General features: G+C 46.7%; 1 protein-coding gene across 1 annotated transcript; it reads right to left on the minus strand.

Annotated features, from left to right (window-relative positions):
- Positions 1-1,137: 1,137 nt before the first annotated feature.
- On the minus strand, positions 1,138-22,648 carry Galnt8 (polypeptide N-acetylgalactosaminyltransferase 8). Its single transcript, XM_087659552.1, is given in 10 exon segments — positions 1,138-1,421; positions 1,917-2,044; positions 9,227-9,420; positions 9,855-10,112; positions 10,773-10,888; positions 10,890-10,945; positions 16,275-16,334; positions 16,337-16,464; positions 20,665-20,815; positions 22,612-22,648. Coding segments are annotated over 10 exon segments (1,275 nt in total). The 3' UTR covers positions 1,138-1,274.
- Between the last annotated feature and the right edge of the window lie 1,287 nt (positions 22,649-23,935).

Below are 23,935 nucleotides of genomic sequence, written 5' to 3' on the forward strand. Positions count from 1 at the left end.
GCTGTAACTCATCTTTGAAGAATTCTCTCAACGGAAGCTAAGAGACCACCAACAGAAGCCCAAGTGATGCTGATCACAGGGAAGCAGGCTTCCTTCGAATCCCCGGCCTGACATAGCCTTCATTTGGATGAGTCTTTGTGACTCAGGTTCCCAACTGTTCTGTGGCTAGGGTAGAGCAGGTACCCCCTAAACGTCTCTGCAAGAGCAACATGTAAAGTAAAAAGATAGCCAGCAATGTTACTCACGGAGGAAGTCCTTGCCTAGAATGCAGGAAGCTGGTATTTCATAACCAAGAGAGTTGGTATTCACTTGTAGGCTCAACACTTGGAAGGAGGTGGGTAGGAGAGTTTGGGTGGCAAAGCTGGAGAGATGGCTCGGCAGTTAGGAGCACTGGCTGCTCTTGCAGAGGACCTGGCTTCCACTTCCAGAATCCACATGGCGGCTCACAACCATCTGTAACTATAGTTGCAGGAGGACCCTATGCCCTCTTCTGACCTCTGTGAGCACCAGACACTCATGCAGTGCCCCTACATGTATGTAGCCAAGACACTCATACACATGGAATAAATAGATCTTTAAACACATTTTTTAAAAAGCAAAGTGAGTACTCTGGCCTGCTCTTGGGACCCTTTCCTCCTACTGGGTTGCCTCGTCCAGCCTTGATATGAGGTTTGATGCCTGGTCTCATTGTATCTTGTTAGGCCATGTTTGGTGGATAGCCCTGGGAGGCCTACTGTTTTAGGAAGGGAAACAAAGGAGCAGTGGATCTGAGGGAAAGGTGCAGGGGGAGCTGGGAGGAGTGGAGGGAAGGGAACTGCAGTAGGGATGTAGGAAAGAAGAATAAATTTTTTAACGCAAGGTAATATAAAATATGTCTGTATTCTCAAGACAGAATCCTATAAGAACAAGCTCTGTGTGGTGTCGTATCTCTTCCAACCCATGCAGGGACATTCCTTCTCCCTCTCTTTGCCAGAGCATAGATGGTCTTGCATGGCCAGCTTCCAAGGCACACATCAGCAGAATGAATGACATAGCCATGAGATTAGAGGAAAAGAAGTGGTTGGGGGGTGGAGGGTGACAGCCAATAAAATTGTCACCGGGAGAATGAATATCATAAAACAGAGCTTGCCTGCCTGGTCTCCCTCCCCTGCGGCCTCCCTGTCACGACTGCACTCTTTAAATACATGCTTACACATCACCCCGAATGCTTGAATGCTCGCTTCCGGCCTTCGCCATCCTCTAACAGTAAGTAAACTCTAACCTGTAGCCCTGGGTCAGTGAAGACCCACTACCTTTGGAGAAGGATGCTGGTGGGAGGGAGATACCTGTACAGTGAAGTCGTGGCAAGGTTCCATTCTGGGAGAATTGCCTGGCGCAGGTCCTCCGTCCAGGCAAACACTTCCATCCAGTGAGTTTTTCATCTAAAGGAAAAAACACAACCACACTGTTGGAAAGAAGATATCCCGGAGCCTTGTATTTTGGGGGTGCAGTTTTGGTTATACTGAGGGATAACAGAAAACAGAACCAGCAGAGGGCGATCTGCTCCTGCCCAGTTGAGAGGAGTGAAGCCAAACCTGGGATGTGGAGCCAAGGGCAGCAGTTCGCAAAGGGAGCGAGGTGGAGAAAGAACAAGAGGTGGGAAAGCAAGAGAAGAAAGAAAATCTCAAGACCAAGAGCCGAAGTAAGAGTAGAAGAGGAAGGGGGCCTTGAGCAGGAGGGGGCTTGGGCAGGAGGGGGCTTGGGCAGAAGGAGGCTTGGGCAGGAGGGGGCTTGGGCAAGAGGGGGCTTGGGCAGGAGGGGGCTTGGGCAGAGTGGCTTGGGGCAATCCCTCAGCTGCTTTGGGCCTCTAGCCCTATCTTTTCACAATGAAGCATTTCAAATCTGAACCGTGGCTTACCAACTCCTCCATATCAGACAACAATCTTCAGGTACCAGTCAAAAGTTTTGCATTTCAGTTTCTCCCAGAGTTCCTTTCTGGAAGCAAATGTCTCCACAGTGAGAGTATATTTCAAGGCCAAAAGTAACACGAGGCCCGAGAATATAACTCAGTGTAATGACTCCCAGTGCAGAATAAAAGAAAAGAGTGCATATTACGCTAAGGTACTCGATTGAGCTAATAATGCTACACAATGAGAGACAACTGACTTAGGTGACGCTTTCCCATTTATCCATTACTTGTGATCTGTGGATATTCTTCCAGCCAACCTGATGGAGGACAGAACTGTTCTCTAATACATGTACTCATATTTGACCTCAAAAAATACGCGCTTTTAAAGATTTTATTTTTTTTAAAGTGTGTGTGTGTGTGTGTGTGTGTGTGTGTGTGTGTGTGTGTGTGTGTTGGGAGGGAGGTGTGCATGTGAGTACAGGGGCCCACAGGAGCTAGAAAAGGGCATCAGTTCCCCTGGAGATGGAACTGAAAGTTGTGAGCCTCCTGCAATGGGTGCTGGGATCAAACGCTGGCTGCCTAGAAGTGCACCCCATGCTCTTAACCAGTGAGTCATTTCTCTAGTCCCACAAAATATGGTTTTGGTGAAAAAAAAATCTCACCCTACTGGGCTAATGTCATATTTCCTGTGTCTTCTCCTCATGGTGACCTCAAGGGGTAGCAATTTCTGGGAGTGAGTTGTTCCAGTCTAGGTAGGCAACCTCCTGTAGGAGACCTGGCCTGAGAGCCGGCCCACACCCTATTGATTCAGGTAGCAAATACAAGTGTATCTATCTAAGAATAGCCTTACTGAGTGACATTTGAAATTGGTGAGCCTCTTCCCCTACTCTAGCTCTTGACTCACGGAGTTTCCTACCTCACAGACTGGAGTCAGACTGGCCTGTGTTCACATCCTGACTCCACCTTTGCCCATCTGGCTGGTTAGACACAATGCCGCAGTCCCTGATCCTCCGCTTACTCATCCACAGAAAGGGCCAGCTACCATCAGGGGAGGGTTCAAAAACATAGCAAGTGCGGCAGCTCATGGATACCAAATGGTAACAAAACACATCTTCCAAGTCCCCTGTCTCCCTTCATGAGTCTGTAGATCCTACAGACATTATACCCTATCTAATTTGTTTCTGGTTTTGCATTCAACGTTCAAGCATTAAAAACTTCAAATTCAAATTTTGCGGCACCGAGAGAGACGGCTCAGTGTTCTAGCAAACTGGTTCTTATCCCGGAGGACCCTGGGTTAGATTCCGGGTACCACGGGAGTTCTCACAACTGTCTGTAACTCCAGTTTCAGGGGAATCTGGTGCCCTCTTCTGGCTGCCGGTGATACTACATGCATGTGTACACATGCACGGGCAAACCACTCAGATGCATAAAATAATTTTAAAAAAATGCAAACACGAGGTAGCTCATTGTAACCATGTTAGCTCATGATTACAATCCCAGGACAAGGGACGCTGAGGTGGATCAGTATGAGTTCAAGGCCAGCTTAGACAAAAAGCAAGACCCTGTTCAAAAATCCTAATAAAACAGAAAATTTAGCCTTTACTTTAGTTTTCCCAGTTGATGGAATTTTCCAATCCATGTAAAATTACGAAAGGAAAAGTATAACAGTTGGCATAAATAAGAGCCTTCGCTTTTGAATTAAAAATTAAAAATTGCTCATAAAATAATAAATTTTATCAGCTGTTCTTGCCGAACAATTTCCAACTTTGCTATTTCAGTTTTACTCCTTAGTTTATCTTTTAATTAAAATGTATTTATAAGTGTTGCGTTTGCACTGTGTTTATACAGATGTGTACACACGTGGAGATCCAAGGTTGATACCTGGGGGTCTTTCCAGGGTCTCTCACTGAGACGGAAGCTCATCCACCGAGCTAAGCTGGCTGACCTTGGAGTCTCCAGGCCATAGGCTCCACCTCACCTGCCTTCCCAAGACTGGGGTCACAGGCATGCACCGTAGAGCCAGGATCCTTACGTGAAATTTAGAGATCCTAACGCAGAGTCTCATGCTTGATTGTTTGGGTCTATTATATTATTTCATTCTTTGAGACAGGGTCTCACTCTTTAGCCCAGGCTGGCCCTGAACTTACAGCAATCCTGCTTGAGCCTCCTGTGTGCTGGAATTGCAGGTATGAGCCAAATCTGGCTTGATTCTTCTAGTCTGTTCTGCCTTTCCAGTCGCTCTCTTTCCCTCTCATGAAGTCTCTGCTCGTAACCCCTATCCTAATAGCTCTTGTGAGTTTAACTTTCACTAAGCAGAGCACACATTTAATAATGTGTTCATGCTTGTTGGGGGACAGGTGACAGAGTAGATTCTGAACCCAGCAATTCATGCGTTAATCCCTGGCATAGGACCAGTAATACAGGTGCGATGTGAATGCTGGCTTCCTTCCTACCCATCATTCCTGTCCACACACATCCACAAGCACCACTAAAACCATACCTCTCAGAACAAAAGCACTCCATACGGCTTTGGTATGTAGGCTTCAGGTTCTGCTATTTAAGACAGGGCAGACCGGGTGGCAGTGGCGCGTGCCTTTATTCTCAGCATTTGTGACAGGGGCAGACGTATCTCTGTGAGTCTGAGGCAATCCTGGTCTATAGAGCTAGTTCCAGGACATCCGGGGCAACACAGAGAAACCCTGCCTCAAAACAAACAAACAAACAAACAAACAAACAAATTAAATTAGCCAGGCCCAGAACTCATGAGGCAAAGGCGATGGAACTCTGTGAGTTTGAGGCCAGTCTGGTCTACAGAGCTAGTTCCAAGACAGCCAAGACTACACAAAAAGCCCTATTTCCAAAAAACGTAATTAGTTAATTAATTAACTTAATTTAATTAGCTGGGCAGTGGTGGCACACACCCAGCACTTGGCAGGCAGATCTCTTGAGTTCCCGACTAGCCTGGTCTACAGAGCAAGTTCTAGAACAGCTAAGGCTACACAGAGAAACCCTGTCTCAAAAAACCAAGGAAGGAAGGCAGGCAGGTGGGGCATCGGGCAGACGGGCAGGAGGGAGGAAGGGAGGGAGGGATGGACGCAGGAAAGAAACAAATAAGCAAAGATCCTCACAAGTGTCTAGAGGACAGGCTGGGCACACTGCCCATCAGGAAAATGAAAAAATCAAAATCACAACGACACTTCTTCCTGTTAGAAAACCTGCTATCAAAAGGACAAACCCAGAAAATGCTGGCAGGGGTCTGTAGAAAATGCAATTCTTTTTTTAAAAAAAAAGATTTATTTATTATATATAAGCACACTGTACCTATCTTCAGACACACCAGAAGAGCGCATCAGATCCCATTACAGATGGTTGTGAGCCACCATGTGGTTGCTGAGATTTGAACTCAGGACCTCTGGGAAGAGCAGTCAGCGCTCCTAACCACTGACCCATCTCTCCAGCCCTGAGAATGGAGTTCTTAGACCCCAGAATAGGGATGTAAGATATTATGACCATGATAAAAACAATATGCAAACTCTTCAAAAGTACCCAGAACGGGGGCTGGAGAGATGGCTCAGTGGTTAAGAGCACTGACTGCTCTTCCTGAGGTTCCGAGTTCAAATCCCAGCAACCACATGGTGGCTCACAACCATCTGTAATGAGATCTGATGCCCTCTTCTGGTGTGTCTGAAGGCAGCTACAGTGTGCTCATATACATAAAATAAAATCTTTAAAAAAAAAAAAAGTACCCAGAACTACCACAGGAGCCAACATCCTGACCCTTTGGTGTAAATCCGAAAGGAAACGAAAGCACGCCATCAGCGTCCCACCTTCCACCACAGCACCACTCACAACAGCCAGATGCAGGAGTAATCATGGTGTCCATCAGTAGATGAGGGTCTGAAGAAAGTGTGTGAAAGCAAGTCCATATGCACACATGTACACATGCACACGCACAGGCATGCACATGCACGCACACACACGAGCACACACCCGAAAACTATTCAGACATTAAAAGGACATGACAGGGATGGGTCTCACACACAAAGGCAAATGCCACATGACCTCATTCATATGTGAAACCTGAAAAGGCTGGTCTCACGGAAGCTGAGTAGTGCTTACAAGAGGCCAGGAGGATTAAGAGGGTGGGCTTAGGAGCTGGTCAATGGATAGACGCTATAGTTTGGAGGGAGGCTAAGTTTAAGCTGGGCAGGGTGGATGTAATTATCAGTATCCACTGTAAATCCAAAAATAGCTAGAAGAGCAGATTTTGGAAGTTCTCGCTATGAGGAGATGGTGAAGTGTGTTGGAGGACTAATCATCCTTGATTGCTTCAATACACAAGGACTCCACGAGCACAATAGCGCATTACCCTGCACAGATGTAGACAGTCATTATGTAAAAACTAAAAGGCAAAAATAGTAGACAGAAAAAAAATCTGACGTAAAAAGAAGCGAAGAGCTGCGCTTGCAAATCAGGCCACCTGGACGTCAGAGAATGCCGTCATCAAAGCAAAGGAATAGTGAAACACTTTCCCAGTCACCCCTCGGATTGTCAACAAGGTTGACATTTAAAATCCCACACTCAGGCCCGATGTAGCCCTGGGTGCAGTCGATGCCCAGCATGAGGCCCGGAACTGCTAAAAATCCACCATTGCCCAGCTTGGTGACCCACACGTGTAACCCCAGCACTCACGAGGCAGAGGAAGGAGAACCGCCATGAGTCCAGGGCCAGTCTGATCTACAGGCAGCCTAGGTCTCTAGGAAAATACAGTGAGATCCTGGCTTTAAAAAAATTGGGGTATCATGCCTGTAATCCCGGCATCTTGGGAGGGTGAGGCAGGAGGATTATGGTGAACTCAGGGTTAGTGTTATCTGCACAGTGAGTTCTAGGCTATCCTAGACTACAGAAACTGAAAGGGCAGAGCTCTAGGCAACGCATGGGAAAATGAAAGGCAAGCGCGCCAGGACAAACTAAGAAACAATGGGGGCTTTGGGTCCAAAGTTGGGGAATTTGGTTGAGCTGGGCACATGACCATGGCCAAACTCAGTTCCTCCACCCCTTTGCTTAGAGAAACAGTATACATGACTTTCAGGCGTGGTTCTAGGAGGAAAAGAGCACTCTCTCCCTTCGCCCTTTCTCTGCCTAAAGACCACACAGGCGTGATACTGAGTGTGGCAAAGTTACACTTCGGAACGCCTTGGTCCCCATCGTGCTACTGTGGGCCTGAAATCCTTGTGGTATTAACCTCCGCTGTTTCAACACTGGTCACCTAAGAGGAGCCAGCATTCGGACCCATCATCCTCATGTAGGCATCCAACAAAATGCTTTCCTTCCGCGCATGGGAAAAATCGCCGAGACCAAGGTGCAGGAAGGACTTAGCTTTCACCTCTGAAGAATGGTGATTGTGGGGTGAGGCACGAACTAGACAAGGGTAACAGAAATCTGGGGTCCTGACTGGAACCTAATTGGGCATAGCTGTCGTGTCATTGGTGGAGGACATTTGACCACATTGTGAATCCTGGGATTGTGATGTTTACTAGGAAAAAAAACCACGTGTGTTCAGATGTGTGGCTCAGACTTAGCACACACGTTTAATCCAGGAGTTTCTGCTTATCATAAACAGAATTAAATGAAGCCAACCAGAGGTCAAGAGGTGAACCTAGGATTATTAAGAAAAAAACCATAGAGAGTAAGGGGGAGTCAGGAGGATGGGTAGAAAGACACACCGGAAGAAGGGAGGGACATTGAGTCTGAAGGAGGGCTTCTGAGATGGCATGAGAGAGGAGCGTTGCTGGTGGGACGTCAGCTGAGGAGGAAGGTCAGCTGCCCTCTCTGAGGTAACGGCTTTCACCTCAATGTCGGGCTCCATCACTGTTAAATCGAATGATTGAGATTTTGTTTTAAAAAAAACCAAACACATCATCAGTCTCAATAAGAAAGAAGAGAGTAAGAACGGAGGAGAGGACAGAGGGCATTCCTCTGTATACCACAGTGGCCTGGCGATCACTCACCTTAGCTATAGAATATTGTCTGGGGAAGGGAAAGGACACTTTGTAGATGCTAGTTACCAGATCGTGGCTTAGAGCCTGGGCCTGGTGTTTTTTTTACAGAGTTCATTGCCATTTTAATCGCTTGCTATCATGGAGCGCAAACTTTGCAGCACTCGACGTGCAAGGTGCTTGATACAGCAGACGGGGCCTTAAGAACATGTATGTTGCCTTCTGCTGACCTTTGACCTTGTCTCTTCTTCCCTTACATCTTGAGGATGGCACCCAGACTCAAGCTTTTAAAAGCCACACATACGCTGACACCCCAAAATGACATGTCCAAAACCTTTCAAGGCTCACTCCACCTGCAGTGGCAGCATGAGACCCGGGCTGTTCTCTCTGACTTCTACAAATTCTGTTATGCTAGGTGGCGCTTTTAGGTCAGCCTCAGGCTGGTGAGACGGCACAAGAACTAAGTACACCTGCCTAAGCTTGATGACCTAAGCTGAGTCATCCCTGGGACTCAGGCTGTGGGAGAAGACTCCTGCAAGTTATCCTCAGAGCTCCACACACGCACAACACACACACACAACACACACACACATGCACACACACAACACACGCACACGCACAACACACGCACACACACATGCACAACACACACACAACACACACACACGCACACGCACATGCACAACACACACGCACAACACACGCACACACGCACATGCACAACACACACGCACAACACACGCACACACACACATGCACAACACACACGCACACACATGCACACGCACACACACATGCACACGCACAACACACACATGCACACGCACAACACACGCGCACGCGCACACACACACGGAAAAAGAGAGGGAGAGAGAGAGAGAGAGAGAGAGAAATGTAATAAAAGCTTTTTTAAAGCCATCTGATTTTTTAAAAAATACAAGAATTAACCCCTAAAGTTCCTGTTGGGGAGTCTGACTTTGGAAGCTAAGGCAGGAGAATGGTGACTTCAAATTCAGCCTGTTCAACTGGGAAAGACCTTGTCTCAAAACTAAAGGAGCTTGGACTGTACCTCAGTGGCAGGGTGCTTGTCCGTCAAGTCTTGCCTTCCCCACGGATGGTGTACGCCAGAAAATTCACTAGAAATGCCTGGAATCCTCTGGAGAGAAAGAAACATTCCCCAGCCTCAGTTCTACCACTGCCCACCAAAGCTCTCCTGATTCAGGCCTGTACCAGAGAGTTCCGCTCCAGAGTCCTGTTGCCTACGACTTGCTTTTCACCCTAGGGACTGAAAATGTGCTCATCTGTCCATCTCTTGAGCAAAACGCTCAGCTGAGTTAGCTGTAGGATTCCCAAATTCTTAGGGCTTTCGTTACGTCTCCCTCTGCTTTGACCCACAAAGAGGATGGAAAGTACTCACCCCTCAGGCCAAGTCCCACATTCTGACCTCCACAGAGCAGCATCCCACCATCCAGAGCCCCGATCTCTTCCAAGAAGATCCTGTTGGTGGCCACGATGCCTACAAAGGAAGGACTCCTGCGGAATACACGGCAAGAGAGTTACCAATCTCTCTCCAAGAAACAGGGAAGAGGGCTGGGAAGCCCCACAGTGCTCTTCAGAATTCTACCTAGCCTCTTCTTATCCTGAGGAAACGTTCACTGTGCGGTGACCGCCCTTCACAAATGATGGTGCAATGTCATCGTTCATCATGGCTCAATAATGCTAGAAGTCTCAAGCACTTTCTAAAGTGCTAAATATCTTTGTTTTATATGTCTGAAAATCCAGATAATGCCAAATGTCTATGATTTTTAATCTGGGGTAAGGCCTTTAGGGATTTTTTTAATGTTGTTATCACTGTTATATGTTTTTCTTATCCCTTCTCTGCTTCTCCACTCCACCTCCATAGCAATCATCGAAGACAGACGAGCCCTACACAATTCATTCTGATTAGCTTCCCTCCGCATGCCTGTGTCATCGGAACAGAGGCATCACCCAGATCAATCCAGGCTCGAGGGCTAGGATCATAGTGGTACCACAGCTTCCACACAAACCCATCTGCTGCCAGCGCATCCTTTTTCAGTTCAAATGTATCAAAATTAATATCATCAGACACAGGAGCCCTAAAAGAAGACAATACAGTAAGCCCAACAGTGGCACCGCAGTGGGCGGGAGCAGAGAGAGACGCTCTTATCAACCTCACTGTCATGTGAAGGCCATTCTTACTTAAGCTGGGCAGGAACTAAAAAGGACTCTAGAGTCTGCTATGTTCTAGACTGCTGCGACTCCTGGCGGTTGACCCAGGTCAAGAGCAGATTGGAATTACTGTTAACTGCCACACCCAGGCCATTGTGAATTAGGATGGTTACTACTCGACCTGAGTTTACATTATCCATGTTTCCAAATGGTGTCTCTCTCTCTCTTGCATGACTCTCCACACTGTCCATGTAATCTTTATTCTGTGTCCTTTAAGAGCTAGGGAAACTGGAGGAATTAACAATGGCCACTTTTTGCATTTTAAAGAGAAATATGCAAGTGTCTAGTTAAGGAGCTATTCAAAGTCACAAAATTAGCAAAGTCTGGATCTGGCTGTCAGTATTCCAAGCCCCCATTCACCTCTTTCAAATATGCATGTGTAGCCCCGGTTAGCCTTGTCTTTATGACTCTCTTGCCTGCCTCTACATCCTAAATCATGAGACTATGGGCTTATACTACCATGCCTGGCTTACACTATTTCTCTTATCCACCAAGACCCCTAGAATGAAAGCTTTATAGCTTCCCTTAGTTCAAGGACTGGTGTTAGTATTCCCCAACTTGATGGCATCCTGACTTGCCATGTACCATCGCTTAGTTCTGTCTTTTCCTGAAAGCAGCAGCCTTCTAGAACCTACCACCCAATGTTCACATCAACTGGAGCATCCAAGATGGCCACCACGTCAGCTGTAGCAGCTTCCAGGCCAGTGTTTGGGTCGTGTGCAAGACCTCTTCTCTTTGTGTGCCTTATAAGTACATCTCAATAGGATTGGATAGTTCTGGTTGTAAACCTGAAACTTCTCATCCTTCAGTTCTCCTCCCAACCAGACACCACCCCAGCAGAGCCCTGCATGCAAAAAAATGGATGCGATGCAGAAATTGTATACAGTCCTGCACTGGCCTGTGGGTGATGCCACTGTGCGGCAAGCAGCTCCAGAACGTTGACTGAGGGTACAGATAGCATATGCCAGTGCCTTCCCCCAAGACATTCTGTATCATTCCTTGATTCCTCTCCCCATCCCTGAGTACCTCTGTTTGGGAGATGCGACTCACTGGCTGTGAGTACATCACCACCACCATCATCATCGCCATCATCATTTTATTTATTTTATATCCTGATCACAGCTTCCTCTCCCTTCTCTCCTCCCATTCCCTCCCTCTCACCTCCCCTCTCTCATCTACTCCTCCTCCCATTCTTCTCAGAAAAGGGGAGTGAACCCCACCCCAGTGGATATCGACCAGCCTCGGCATATTAGGTTACAGTAGACTAGGCGCATCTTCTACGGAAGCTACATGAGGCAGCTCAGGTGGAGGAAAGGGATCAAATGCAGGCAACTCAGTTAGAGGCAGCCCCTGCTCCTCCTTTAGGGGTCCCACATGAAGACCAAGCTACACAATGGTTACGTCTGTACAGAGGGTCTATCTCAGTCCCCTGCACGCTCTGGGGTTGGCGGTTCAGTCTCTGTGAGCCCCTATGGCCCAGGTTAGTTGATTCTATAGGTTTTCTTGTGATGTCCTTGGCCCCTCTGTCTCCTTCAATCCTTCCTCCGTCTCTTCTACAGGATTCCCCAAGCTCCATCTAATGTTTGACTGTGGGTCTCTTCATCAGTTTCCGTTAGGTGCTGGTTAAAGCCTCTCTGCTGATGATTGTGCTAGGATAATCCTGTCTGCAAGTATAGCAGAGTATCATTAGCAGTGTTAGGGGTGGACTCTGTTGCGGTAAAAATAAACCAAAAAAAAGGGGGGGGGGATCGGTGGCTACCGGTTCCCACACGTTCTCACTCCGCGCGGATCCGTGGGAGCCGCGTGCTCCCACTGTTTCTCTGCCAGCCGCTTTCACACTCTGTCTCCTTGGCAGATTGTTACCACACCTGACATACACATTGCGTTCCCTGAGGCGGCGGTCTAGTGTGGCACCACACCATGCTAGCCCCAGGCATTCTATAGCCTAGCCTAGCATGGCATCTAGAACTAGGACAGGGAGTCTCTCTGCCCACCGGAAACTTTGCTCACATCCCCTGTAGCACGGTAAAAATCAAAGCTCTAGAAACTGTAGTTTAACAATTAGATGTATATGTCAAATTCTTAATCTACAGTACATCCACAGAATAAATTCACTGCCAATTAATAAAAATAGAAACCGCCCACCTAAACAAGATAAAATTGACCTCTGTCTCCAGCTTCCTTTTCTCGCCCTTCCTCCTCTCTCCTTCCTAGACTTTTTCCCGCCTACCCTTCCTTCTCATCCAATGATCCACTTCGCCTTATCCTGGACCCGCCTCACTGCGTAATGACATCATCCTACAGGACTCCCTCTCAAGGCCTAGGTCTCAAGCTGGGGCAGATATTAGTTAGCCCTTCCTTCAAATTTTGCTCTGTCTTTTACTTCTGTACATCTTGTAAGCAGGATGTCCCCATCCCTCCATTGGAAGTCTTGCTTGGTTACAGGAGATGGCCAGTTCGGGATTTGTATCCTCCATGGCCAGGAGTCTTACCTGGGGTCACCATCATAGATTTCTGAGAGCTTCTTTTTTGGGTACTGGAAACTGGGTAAGGAAGCAGGGCAGGGCCGGCTTGGTAGCCTCAATGGATGAGTTTGCAGAGTCAGCCTGGGGAATCCCCAGGGCTTAACTACAAGGTTTCCTCAAGAACCAGAGTCTGCAGCTTTGCTTTGTTTTCCGCGTCCCTGGCTGTTCTGCTCCAGTCACAATGGGAACAAACGCTGAGAGCGAGCTTCTATGCCAGCATCTGGCTGAATCTAGCTGAAGAGTGTACTCTCAATATTATGCAAGCACGACTCACTCTTCCCAGACTGTTTACAAGGGCTCTCCTCCCCTCCCTTGTTGTAAAGCCTGTCTCTGCCTTTGTTAACTGCGCTCCCAGTTGCCTTCTTTGCATATTTGAAATCAGCTTCAGCTTTCATGCAAATTGCTAAGTAGTATGCAAAATAGCTAACCAAATAACCGAGTCATCCACTGAGGGCGCGAGTGGTTTTTGGCTCGGTTGGTTTTTGAGACAGACTCCACAACCTAGACTAGCCTCAACCTCAAACAAATTCTTCTGCCTTCGCCTCCCAAGGGCTGGCATCACTGATATTATCAATTCACCTAATCATTTATAGAACCCTATGAATGATAGCACTAAAGTATCCCCAATTTACAGAAAAAGGGAAACTGAGGCATGGGACGAGCAAAATACTTTCCAAATTACACATCCAGTTAGGGGCACAGCCAGACTGTCTTTAATCACCCAGGGGCTCGGGAACCATGTGCACAGCTGGTCAGTCTTATTAAACGCCCCATACCATCTCTCTGCTTACAGCCAAAGGATACAATTCTGATTGGCGACTCTCTCAGGAAATGAATATATTTGTGACCCCTGGAGTAGCCAGCTCCTAAAATCAACACTTATGTGGCTATGGCACCGAAACTTGCCTGGTTTCATTTTTACTTTATGTATTCATTTGTTCTTTTGTTTGTTTATTTACCTGTTTATTCTGTAGTGGGGGTGCACATAAACCACAGCACGCATGTGGAAGACAGGGGAAGCCCACAGAGGCCAGTTCTCTCCTTCCACCGTGTGGATTCCTGGGGAGCAAACTCAGGTCCTCCAGCTTGAAGGCAAGCAACTTTGTCCACCGAGCCATCTGGCTGGCCCTTGCCCCATTTTACGGCACTCCCTCCGTATGTGCACAGTGGTGTGTGCAAGCCCACACCCTCCTACCACAGTAGCTGTAACTAGAATAAGTTGACAAAGACGTAATTTGATTCCAGGCCCAGGTGAGAATGATGGTCACATGAGGTTGGCAGCTGGGACAGTAGGGATCGTTGTCTGGCTTTTCTTCACAAGACTGCTGTCCTCGTAAGTGATCTTGCTTGTATTTTCAATGTTATTGTCCCACTACAGAGTCTTGAATTAAGTTTTACTGCCCCACTAGGGAGCATAGGATTACAGAACTATGGTAGGAGTGGAGAGATCTTTTGAGGCTTTCCATCTCAACCCTTGCATCAGCTCCATGAAGAAGCTGAGTCCCAGAGAAGTCAGAGGCCTTGTCTAAGGTTCCCTCAGACAGGGCCAAGTGGGGCCTGGGCCTTCAGGTCTCCAAGGTGCGTGTCTAGGTCTCCCTTTCCTTATCAGCAGAACCAGGGTACAAGTTGAGACCCATCCCCTCAACCGGAAGTGAATGAAACTAGTTCTCATTCATGGCTTCCAGGAAATTCCGTTCCATAAAATGTGTTTTCCTGGGGTTGGGGATTTAGCTCAGTGGTAGAGCGCTTGCCTAGCAAGCGCAAGGCCCTGGGTTCGGTCCCCAGCTCCGAAAAAAAGAAAAAAGAAAAAAAATGTGTTTTCCTTTCTCATTGAATTAATTACACTGTTAGAATGGGGATTCGTGTAAATGAAGAGAAGTATTTCCTCAGGGGCTGAGGTTTTTCAGCCCCGCCCTCTCTCCGTGTTTCTCCTCAGTGACCTCAAACTCAAAAACCCTTCTCGTCTCTCTCATCCTTAAGGATGCCCACTAAGGGAACAAAAGCCTACCACTTCAAAAGCCCACACAATCTAAAATCTGTCCTTCTCATCAGTCCAGATCTCTGGCTCTGTAATTTACTCCTAGTTTCTTTTTATTTGCTACCCAAAATTGGTAGCACTGAGAAATCGTGTTGGCTGTCCTTAGCACGGATATGACAACCAAAAGCCATGTTTTGCATGTAAAGATGAAAGGTAGAAGTTTTAAGGTTGCCCCCTAGACAACAGTTTAGAACAGAAGAAAGAAACTGGTCAGGCCCTGGAACTGCAATCACATTGGCCGATTCGACAGCTTTCTCCCAGGAACTAGCTGACCATAAAGTTAGATTAAAATCTTAGAGAACAATCTTGAGAAGGCAGAAGTGACTTTACACTGGTATTCTCCACACTTTCCAATGACGTCATCCTTGCCCCCATTGAGTTGTGGTTTCTTCCCCTTCTCCCTCTCCCAGCCTCTCTGGGTTGAACTCCTCCGTCCCTGCATGGGATACAAGTCTCGACCCCAGTGCACTGGTTCCTATCAATAAACCTCATGTTCATTTTTTTTTTGTGGTTCTTTTTTTCGGAGCTGGGGACCAAACCCAGGGCCTTGCGCTTCCTAGGTAAGCGCTCTACCACTGAGCTAAATCCCCAGCCCCAAACCTCATGTTCATTACAGCAAGGACAGTCTCATGTGAGTTCTTGGGGGGCCGAGTCATCCTGAGACTTGAGTGAGGGTCTCCCTGCTCCGGGGTCTTTCAAAGAAAGTGAATCTTGGAGATCTAACAATTCTTGAGGATCTGCCTTTTAGGGGAGGAAGCTGAAGTTTGTAAATTTAGAAGGCAAAAACCTCAGGCCCATCATGGTGGTGCACCCCAGTGGTGAAGCTGAGGAGAACAGATGGGCCACCTAAGCAAGGTCACCTAGCATTCAGGAAACCATACATTCCATCCTCAGTGTTCCCGGAACTGGATGTCGTGGCACACGTCTGTCATCCCAGCACTAGAGAGGTGAAGACAGAGTGACCAAGGTCACCCTTGACCGCATAGTGAACTGTACACCAACCTGGGCTACATGAGGTCGTGTCTCAAAAATGGGAAAACTTTTTAAAAGGAAGCAAGCATTAAGTCTACAATCTGCCTCTTTCTCGTGTGTCTGAGGCTAGACCTGGGGCTAGGTAGCCTGTGGACAAGACTATGGCCACTGCAAGTAATCCCGGAATCCCAGCATTCTTCCCTCCAGGTCTCCTTACCTGAGAAATCTGGTCCTTGCCTTATAAGGAGAAGCTCTGAATCTCTTCTTGGGGTCTGCTTGGGTCTCAACCCTCAGGTCTCCATCACAGTCCATTAGCAGGGACTTTGGAATCACATGGTTCTGAGCCTGACCCCGAACCCACACTGACCTACCATGCAGTTTGGACACACTGTGCCCTTCTGTGTCTTTGTTTCCCTCCTTGCACAAGTGAGATGGTGAACTGTCCTCCTGGCTTCATGAAGTTTAAATTTTCCCAACACAGATAGACCCTCACTAAATTCTCTTTTACTTTTCCCTCTGGGAGACACTCACCATGTCCCAAACTCCTAAGTGCCAACCTCGTGACCAACAGTAATCGTGCCTTCTCCTCCTTCCCTCAGGATCCTCCCCATGGGAGCTGATGTCATCCACCAGGATGATCTTCAGCAGCTGGGGTGGGGTCGGTTGATGATGCTGGTGATGGCGCCTCTCAATGATGGGCGGGGCTTCCTTCATAATAAGAGGATGGCTCTGAGTGATGGGAGCCAGGCAGGATCCGGCTTCTGAAGACACCATTCTTTGTGACACATTAATCTTTATGATTTAAACACTGCTATCCAGTCTTCCTTGACTCACTAAACCTCAAACTCAGTGGGTGAGGAAAAAAAATCTCAGGACTTTATCCAAGAAGCAAAAAAGATTTCATATCTATGTGTTCAATATTTTTCTGCTCATAGAGAGGCAATCCATCTTTTTTTTGTTTAATTTGAAAGGGAGATGCCTAGGATTTAATTCAACCTATTATTGAGAAATAAGTCACAGGCCATAAAATTCATCTATTTAAAAGCACGTAATCTCCTAGGTTGGTGAGTCAGAAAACTGAGTAACTGTTAGCGTTAGTTTAAGAGGTCAGAGGTCAAGTGCCTTCCTCGATTCCTCTCCGCCTTATTTTGTTGAGATGGGAATTCTAATTAAACACGAAGCTTTTCAAATAGGCTAAGCTTGTTGGCCCATGGGAATCCATCTGCATCCACCTGCTAGGGACGTGCTGGGGCTCCTAAATTCAGGTCCTTGAGCTTAGGAAGCAAACACTTCACCCACCAAGCCGTCTCCCCCCAGCCTCTAATTTTAGAAAATCTCATCACACATAAAGAAAGTCTAAAACATTTCCAGTTATCTGCTATTTCTTCCCAACCCATTCTGCCCATGTCCCCTCGGCCATAGACATAGACTGTGAACAAGTTTACGTTTTCACAGACTTACCATCCCAGGAGCTTTCATGAAAATGGAAATGAGTTATATATTCTACTGGGCACAGAATTATCATCAGAGTTGCATTAGGTGCCAATAGCAAGCGTACCTTGTGTGGTCAAATAACATTGCAGTGTTTATCCATTTGCCAGCAAACAGGTTTCGAGTATATTTAGGGTATTTTTTTCTTTGAAGCAATTATGAACATCGATTAGATAAACATACTTAAGCAAGCTTCTTTTTTTAAAAATGATTTATTTTCATTTATGTTTATGAGTGCCTGCATGTCTGTATGTGCACCATAATCATGCAGTACCTGCCACGGCCAGAAGAGGGCGTCAGATTCCCCCCTGGAAATGGGCTGTGAATCTCAGTGTTGGTGTTGAGAACAGGAGCAGCAAATGCTCTTAACTGCTGAGCCATCTCTCCAGCCCTTGAACAAACTTCTTTACTGGAATGTTCTCATTTCTCTTATATAAAGCGATCTAAAGCCACATGAAAGTGTTTCAGTCCATGAGAGACCACATATACAAACATGGTTCCCGTAACATTATGTCGCCCAGTGATGTCTCAGTTGTCTTAGTTTATGTAAACACGCTTTGTGTTTGTGCTATGACAAAAAAATGACTTAATATTACCTTCCCCAGAATGTAGCCTATCATTAAGCAATGTATGACTTTCATTAGGGTCTCCAAAGCAAATTGGGAATGTGAGGGTTAGAAGAGGGAGTGTAAAGATGTTTAAAAATACAATCTGAAGACATTATGGCACATGGCTTTGCCCAAGTCTAGCATCCTAGAAGTTCTCCTGGGCTGGAGGCTTCAGCTGCCCTTTGATGGGTCTATGTGTAGGCTGAGGAATGGCTGCCTGGAAGCTTAAACTGCCCTTTGATGGGTCTATGTGTAGGCTGAGGAATGGCTGTCAGCCTTCCTCTCATGCCCATCTGTTTGCTTCTGAGTGGGTCCAGGCCAACAGCTAGTATTCCAGCATGGCTGGTCAGCCCAGGCAGGAGTGTGATACCATGCGGTTCTTCGTGTCTTCCCAGCTTCTGTTAAATGTCTAACATTCCAGCATCACACAGGTTACTAGCTATACCATGAGCTATGATCTTCCTCTTAAGTTCTCCACCATGAATGCCTGGTTAGCTGGGAATGGCAGCATGCACCTTTAATCGAAGCCCTAGGGAGACAGAGACAAATGGATCTAGGTGAGTTCCAAGAAGCCCCTCCCTACATAAAGAGTAGACAGCCAGAGCTGAAGAATGAGACCCTGACTTTAAAACTGGTCCAAACAAGGTTGGTTCGGTAGAAAGAGCAAGGAAGTTTTTCCCACCCTGAATTCCATACTGGACAGAGCCTCTGCATCAGTACCCAGGGGCCAAGGTTACAGAGAGCAGCATGACATGGGATTCTGTAAGCAGACACAAAGGACAGGAACATAGCGGGTAGGGAGCAGAGCTGCTGGGCTTCCCTGATGTTAGCATTCCAGGATAGAACTTCCTCAGTGCAAGCAATCTGGGGAAGAGACAAGCAGGTATGAGGTGGAGGGTGGAAGTCACAGCTGCTTCTGCTGCCCACCACAGATAGAGGACTTGCATCTCAATAGTGGACATGGGGAAAGTGTCTGTTTGTTCTTGGCTTGCCCTTCCCGGAGGGGGTGGGGGGTATGAAACCACAGCCCGATGGGAAATGCAGTGGTAAGCACCCCCTTGAACGCCCCACCCAGAGTAGAGAACTTGGCACAGAATATCACTCTCTAGAACTGGGGGAGGAGAGGTTACACGGGGAAAGAGAGGCTCATAGGCCACAGACTCCCACTGACCTTTGTTGAGATTTAGAAGATGTTCTTGCCAGGATGATTCTCCACTTGCTGTGAATCCTTGAGACAATTTCTGAAAATGCTGCCTGGTGTATCACTTTTCTCCAGTCAGATGGTTGTACTATTTGGGGGGTTGGAGGGTGGGGGGTGGAGGGTGAGGGGTGGGGGAGGAAGCTTCAGCCTTCTGCCACTCTGGAAGGAAATCTCAAGCCACACTTAAAGATTAAAATGGTGGGTTGGGGATTTAGCTCAGTGGTAGAGCGCTTGCCTAGCAAGCGCAAGGCCTTGGGTTCGGTCCCCAGCTCCGAAAAACAAAGGAAAAAAAAAGATTAAAATGGTTGTCAATTTCCTTTTTAAATGTCCACCTTTGCAGAGCCTCCGGTTTCATTACAAACTTTTCTCCCTGTTGTGACAAGGTGTCCAACAGAGGGGACTTAAGGGAAGCAAGTTTCATTCGTGCTCGGGGTCCAAGGGTCTGCATCATCCATCATGGCAGGGCACAGCAGAGGTCGGGACAGCAGGGACAAGTGACTGGGACTCCCACATCACCACAGATCAGGAAGCATAGCAAGGGCTGCTGGACCTATGCCCTTTCTCTTCCCCAACCCCCATTTTTTTATTCAGTCCTGGAAACCAGATCAAGAAGGGAGGGGGAAGGATGGGGGAAAGAAGGAAGGAAGTTGCAATTCATAATAAAAAAATAGTATGTCCTAATAAACACACCTGAAAGAAAAAAAAGACATGCAAATGGATGATAAGCACACAAAGAGATGTTTAACATCATTAGGCCTAAAATTTTAAATAATAAAATAAAAAACACAATGAGATTCATCTTACGAGCAAAGTGAACAGCTCAAACGCACACACATAATAACACGTGCTGGCCAATATGTGGGCAAATCCCGGGAGTCGGATTACACTTCATTGGTGGCATGCTTTGTATATTCACAAGGCCCTGGGTTCAATCCCAACACCAGACTTGGCTTCTGCCAGGCAGGTGGTCCATCCCTGCAATCCCCTGATCGACGGAGCTCAGAACTCAAAGTTCTTGAATCCTCCTTCAAAAAAAAAAAAAAACCAAGCAACAAGAATTTGCTCAACACTGCTGGACAGAATATAAACTAATGATGGAGCCCTGTTTAGGAAACAGGCAGGCAGGCCCTCGGAAGGTTAAATGCAGAGTTCCATACAACCCAGCAATTCTGCTACAAGGGTCTACAAAATGAAGACCTCCATTTGTTTTCAGACAGACCTCGAGGAGGCCACACCCATGCTTTGGGGTATGTCTTGCTTGCTTCTTCCTGATTGTCTCTTTTCCCCTTAACCTTCGTGTTCGTGTGTGAGCACGTGTGTATCAAACCCTAACTCCACTTCATGGAAAAGGAGAACAGGACAGTGCTACTCACAGCAGCCCAGACCTGGAAACAGTGAACCAGCCATCTGCTGATGACTAAAGGGTAATTGTCTCATGTCATTACAGAAGGGAGTATTGACTACTAGTTATTGTATGAATAGTACTTTGGGCACACTATAGAAAATGAAAACACACACACACACACACACACTTACTTTCATTTCATAACTGAAAACAATCAAATTAAAAAAAAACTCAATTTTTTTGGTGTTTGTTTGACACATGAACTTATGTAGCTCAACCCCCTGTCTACCCTTTCCTTTGCGTGGCTTCCAAAGTTCATCACCAAACTACACTGAGGCCCAGTGCACCTGGCATTGTGGGTGTCAGGGATGCTGCCATTATAGGGCATCTGGTTGCTGAGGAACACGCTGCAACCAAACTCCAGGAACAAGTCCTGGGCCTCTCTCTGCTGAGCCTCAGAAAGCCCCTTGCCCCATTGCTGGCAGATCTTCGAGTGCACTGAGAATCCCAGAAGTCTTTTGAAACCTCAAAGCGCAATCCCAGAGGCCCAGCTCCTCCAACAATGCCACAGCTCCCTATCCTTCCCAGACAGTTCCACCAACTGGTAGCAAGATATTAAAGATCCTATGGGAGCCATTATCATTCAAAGCGCCATAATCACCACCACCACCATCCTTCTATATGACAGCCATAAGAGAATAAGTAAATAATTTGTAGTGATTGATAGGTTAATGATGTCACTCTGGTCCATAGATTAGACCACCACAGGCACCCAGAGAGAGTGCGGGAGACGGTATGGATTGTAGTTTAAGAGAGTGGGTCCATTACTCACCAGCTAGGGGAACCACAGCAAGCTAGTTTACCTCTCTGAACTTTTCCTTATCTACAAAATGAGAGTTTATAACACTGACTGGAATTCCAGGTAGAGCTCAGTGGTTTGTGTTTGCCTCGCATGGGCAAGGGCCTGGGTTTGAGCCCTAGTGCTACAACAAACAGGCAAACAGGCTAGGCACAGTGAGCTTTTCCCTGAATTCTGGCACTCCTGAGGCTGAGGCAGGATGATTGCCACAAGTTTGGGGTTATCTTGGAGTAAACAGTGAAACTTTGTTTTCAAAAAGTGAAACAAATCAACAGTTTCCTCTGTGGTGTGGTTATGAGGTGAGAGACAACCTTGTAAAAGACTCAGCACATTCAGGAAACATAAGATACTGTCATCACAGTGGATTTTTTTGTTAAAAAAAAAAAAACTCTTGGGCTAGAGAGATGGCTCAATGGTTAAGAGCGCTGACTGTTCTTCCAGAGGTCCTGAGTTCAATTCCTGGCAACCACATGGTGGCTCACAACCATCTGTCATGGCATCTGATGCCCTCTTCTGGTGTGTCTGAAGGCAGCAACAGTTACTCATATATATAAATAAATCTTTTAAAAAAAAGAGCTCTTGAAAGACAAAGTGTGATACAGAAAGCTCCTTATAATAAGACGCTGGCCAGGGCTGGGTACCTCAGTGATGGCTGCACAAGTCCTTCAGTTCCATCCCCACCACTGAAACAACGGAAAAAATTAAAAATAGACTAATAATAATGGGGGGATGGGGGAGTTAGAATATGACTTAGGTTCCTGGGCTCTCTAACTAGGAGACCTAAATACTACCATGGGCCACTTATAGTCCAAATAACATGGCATTTTTAATACAGTATTAAGGTATGTGTTAAAGGAGTCCACACTGTGCAAAATCTCCGTAAGCATTTCTAAAAGTCCCTAAAGGCATCTCAGAGTTAGCCCATAAAGGTCCCACATAGCATCATAGACTGACTCTGAATCTGCCCGCATCCCCACATGAAAGGTCTGTCCACTAAGCACCATGTTATCCTAGCACGGCCTCTTTGTCCTGGAGAAGACCTAGGCCTGATGCTTCTGGAATGTACTCAATGGATTCTTCGTGGTTTTGTCTTTTGGCACAGGGTATCAGGTATCAGGGTATCAGGTAGCCGGGGCTGGCCTTGATCTTGATTTGCAGTAGGAGCTGATCTTGGGCTACATCTGGCTGCTTTACTAGGGCTGGGGTTATAGGTGTGAGCCGCCATTCCCAACTCTGAAGGGTTGTGTTTTGTATTTTGTTTGGGGTTTTAATTTCGTTTAGACTCACAATTGGCTTGGAATTCACCTTGTCTCCCAAGCTGGCCTCAACCCTCTGACAATCCCCTCGCCTCAACCTCAAGTCGTGAGGTCGTTTCCATTTTTAATCATGCTTCTTTGTGCTGTGGTTTGGGGTTTAACGCAGATAACCTGCACACCGTTTTCCTGTATCACAGACATAGCTTTCCTGTTCATCTGGATTAGTAGTAAGTAAGTATCATAGTGTTGAATTCTGCGTATGACACAGACACAAGTGTTTTGATGGTAACTTCGGCCAGGAGAGGATACACCAGACAGTACAAGCCAAGAGGAAATCCTAGGGTAAGTATGATTGTCAGTTATAGAATTTTCAGGTTCAACTCAGCTTAAGGATGCTCCCTCCCACAAAAGTCAAGGGGTTCAGCCACATTCCTCCACCACGGCAACAACAACAACAACAACAAAAAAAAAGACCTTTGTACAGAACTGGATTGTATCCTAACCAGATGTATTTATAGACACTGTGTAAACTGGAAACGCAATGGCATGGTCATTATGGTTGATACACATTTAATCTTGGAAAGAGGCAAAGTCTGAGAACTCCGCATCGGCACTGAATGCCTGTAAGGGAAGACATTGGCACAGAGGAACGCATTCTCCTGGACATCAGATCAATACAGACTACAGAATAAGGCAACAGAAAGCTAGGAGCTAGAAAATTTCTTAATTTTCTCTTTTGTTCTTGCTGAGTATGCTGGTTGGGAGTTTCACAGGGAAACTACCACTGTCTGAGCTGCTCCAGCACACGCGGCTGTTTATGATCATGTGATTCACTTTTGTAAGCCTTCGGACTCAGTTCTCGGGGTGTGATTGGATGGGTGAGATATTGCCTTACCTATCACCTCTCAGTGGACAGCTTAGCTTCCATCTCCAGTGAGGAGAAACAATCCGTCTGTTCGAACTCAAACATTGAATGGTGCACTTAGGACAAGGCAATGTAGTTTTGCAGGCAGGTGAAGACTAGACTGATGGGTTAGAAAGAAGGCTATCCCTGCGCTATATCAAATGGAATTGGTGAAGAGTTAGGAAGAATCAATGCTGTACTTCTTTTTTTAATGATCTGGACATATCTCCTGCTTGTAGCCATAATTGAACACCTGAGGCTAGATTGGTCCTCCTCTCAAAGGCATCTGCAAAACTACATGAAATAGATAACTGTTTTCAGGGAAGCAAAGGCATGATCTCTGAGAGGTAGGAAACAGAGTGCTCTGTCATTGCCCTGGGGGGGACACTTCCACAGTCATGACTTGGGATGGCAAACTGAGAGAGAGAGAGAGAGAGAGAGAGAGAGAGAGAGAGAGAGAGAGAGAGAGAGAGAGAGAAGCAGACAGATAGTCAGACAGATAGACAGACAGACAGACAGACAGACAGACAGAGACACCCACTGAGCAGAGGTGTCAAGGAGTAACGCTTGGGAGCTGCCTAAACATGGCTTGCAGCAGA

Source organism: Rattus norvegicus, chromosome 4 (assembly GCF_021556685.1).
Source record: "Rattus norvegicus strain SHRSP/BbbUtx chromosome 4, alternate assembly SHRSP_T2T, whole genome shotgun sequence".
NCBI classification, from domain to species: Eukaryota; Metazoa; Chordata; class Mammalia; order Rodentia; family Muridae; genus Rattus; species Rattus norvegicus.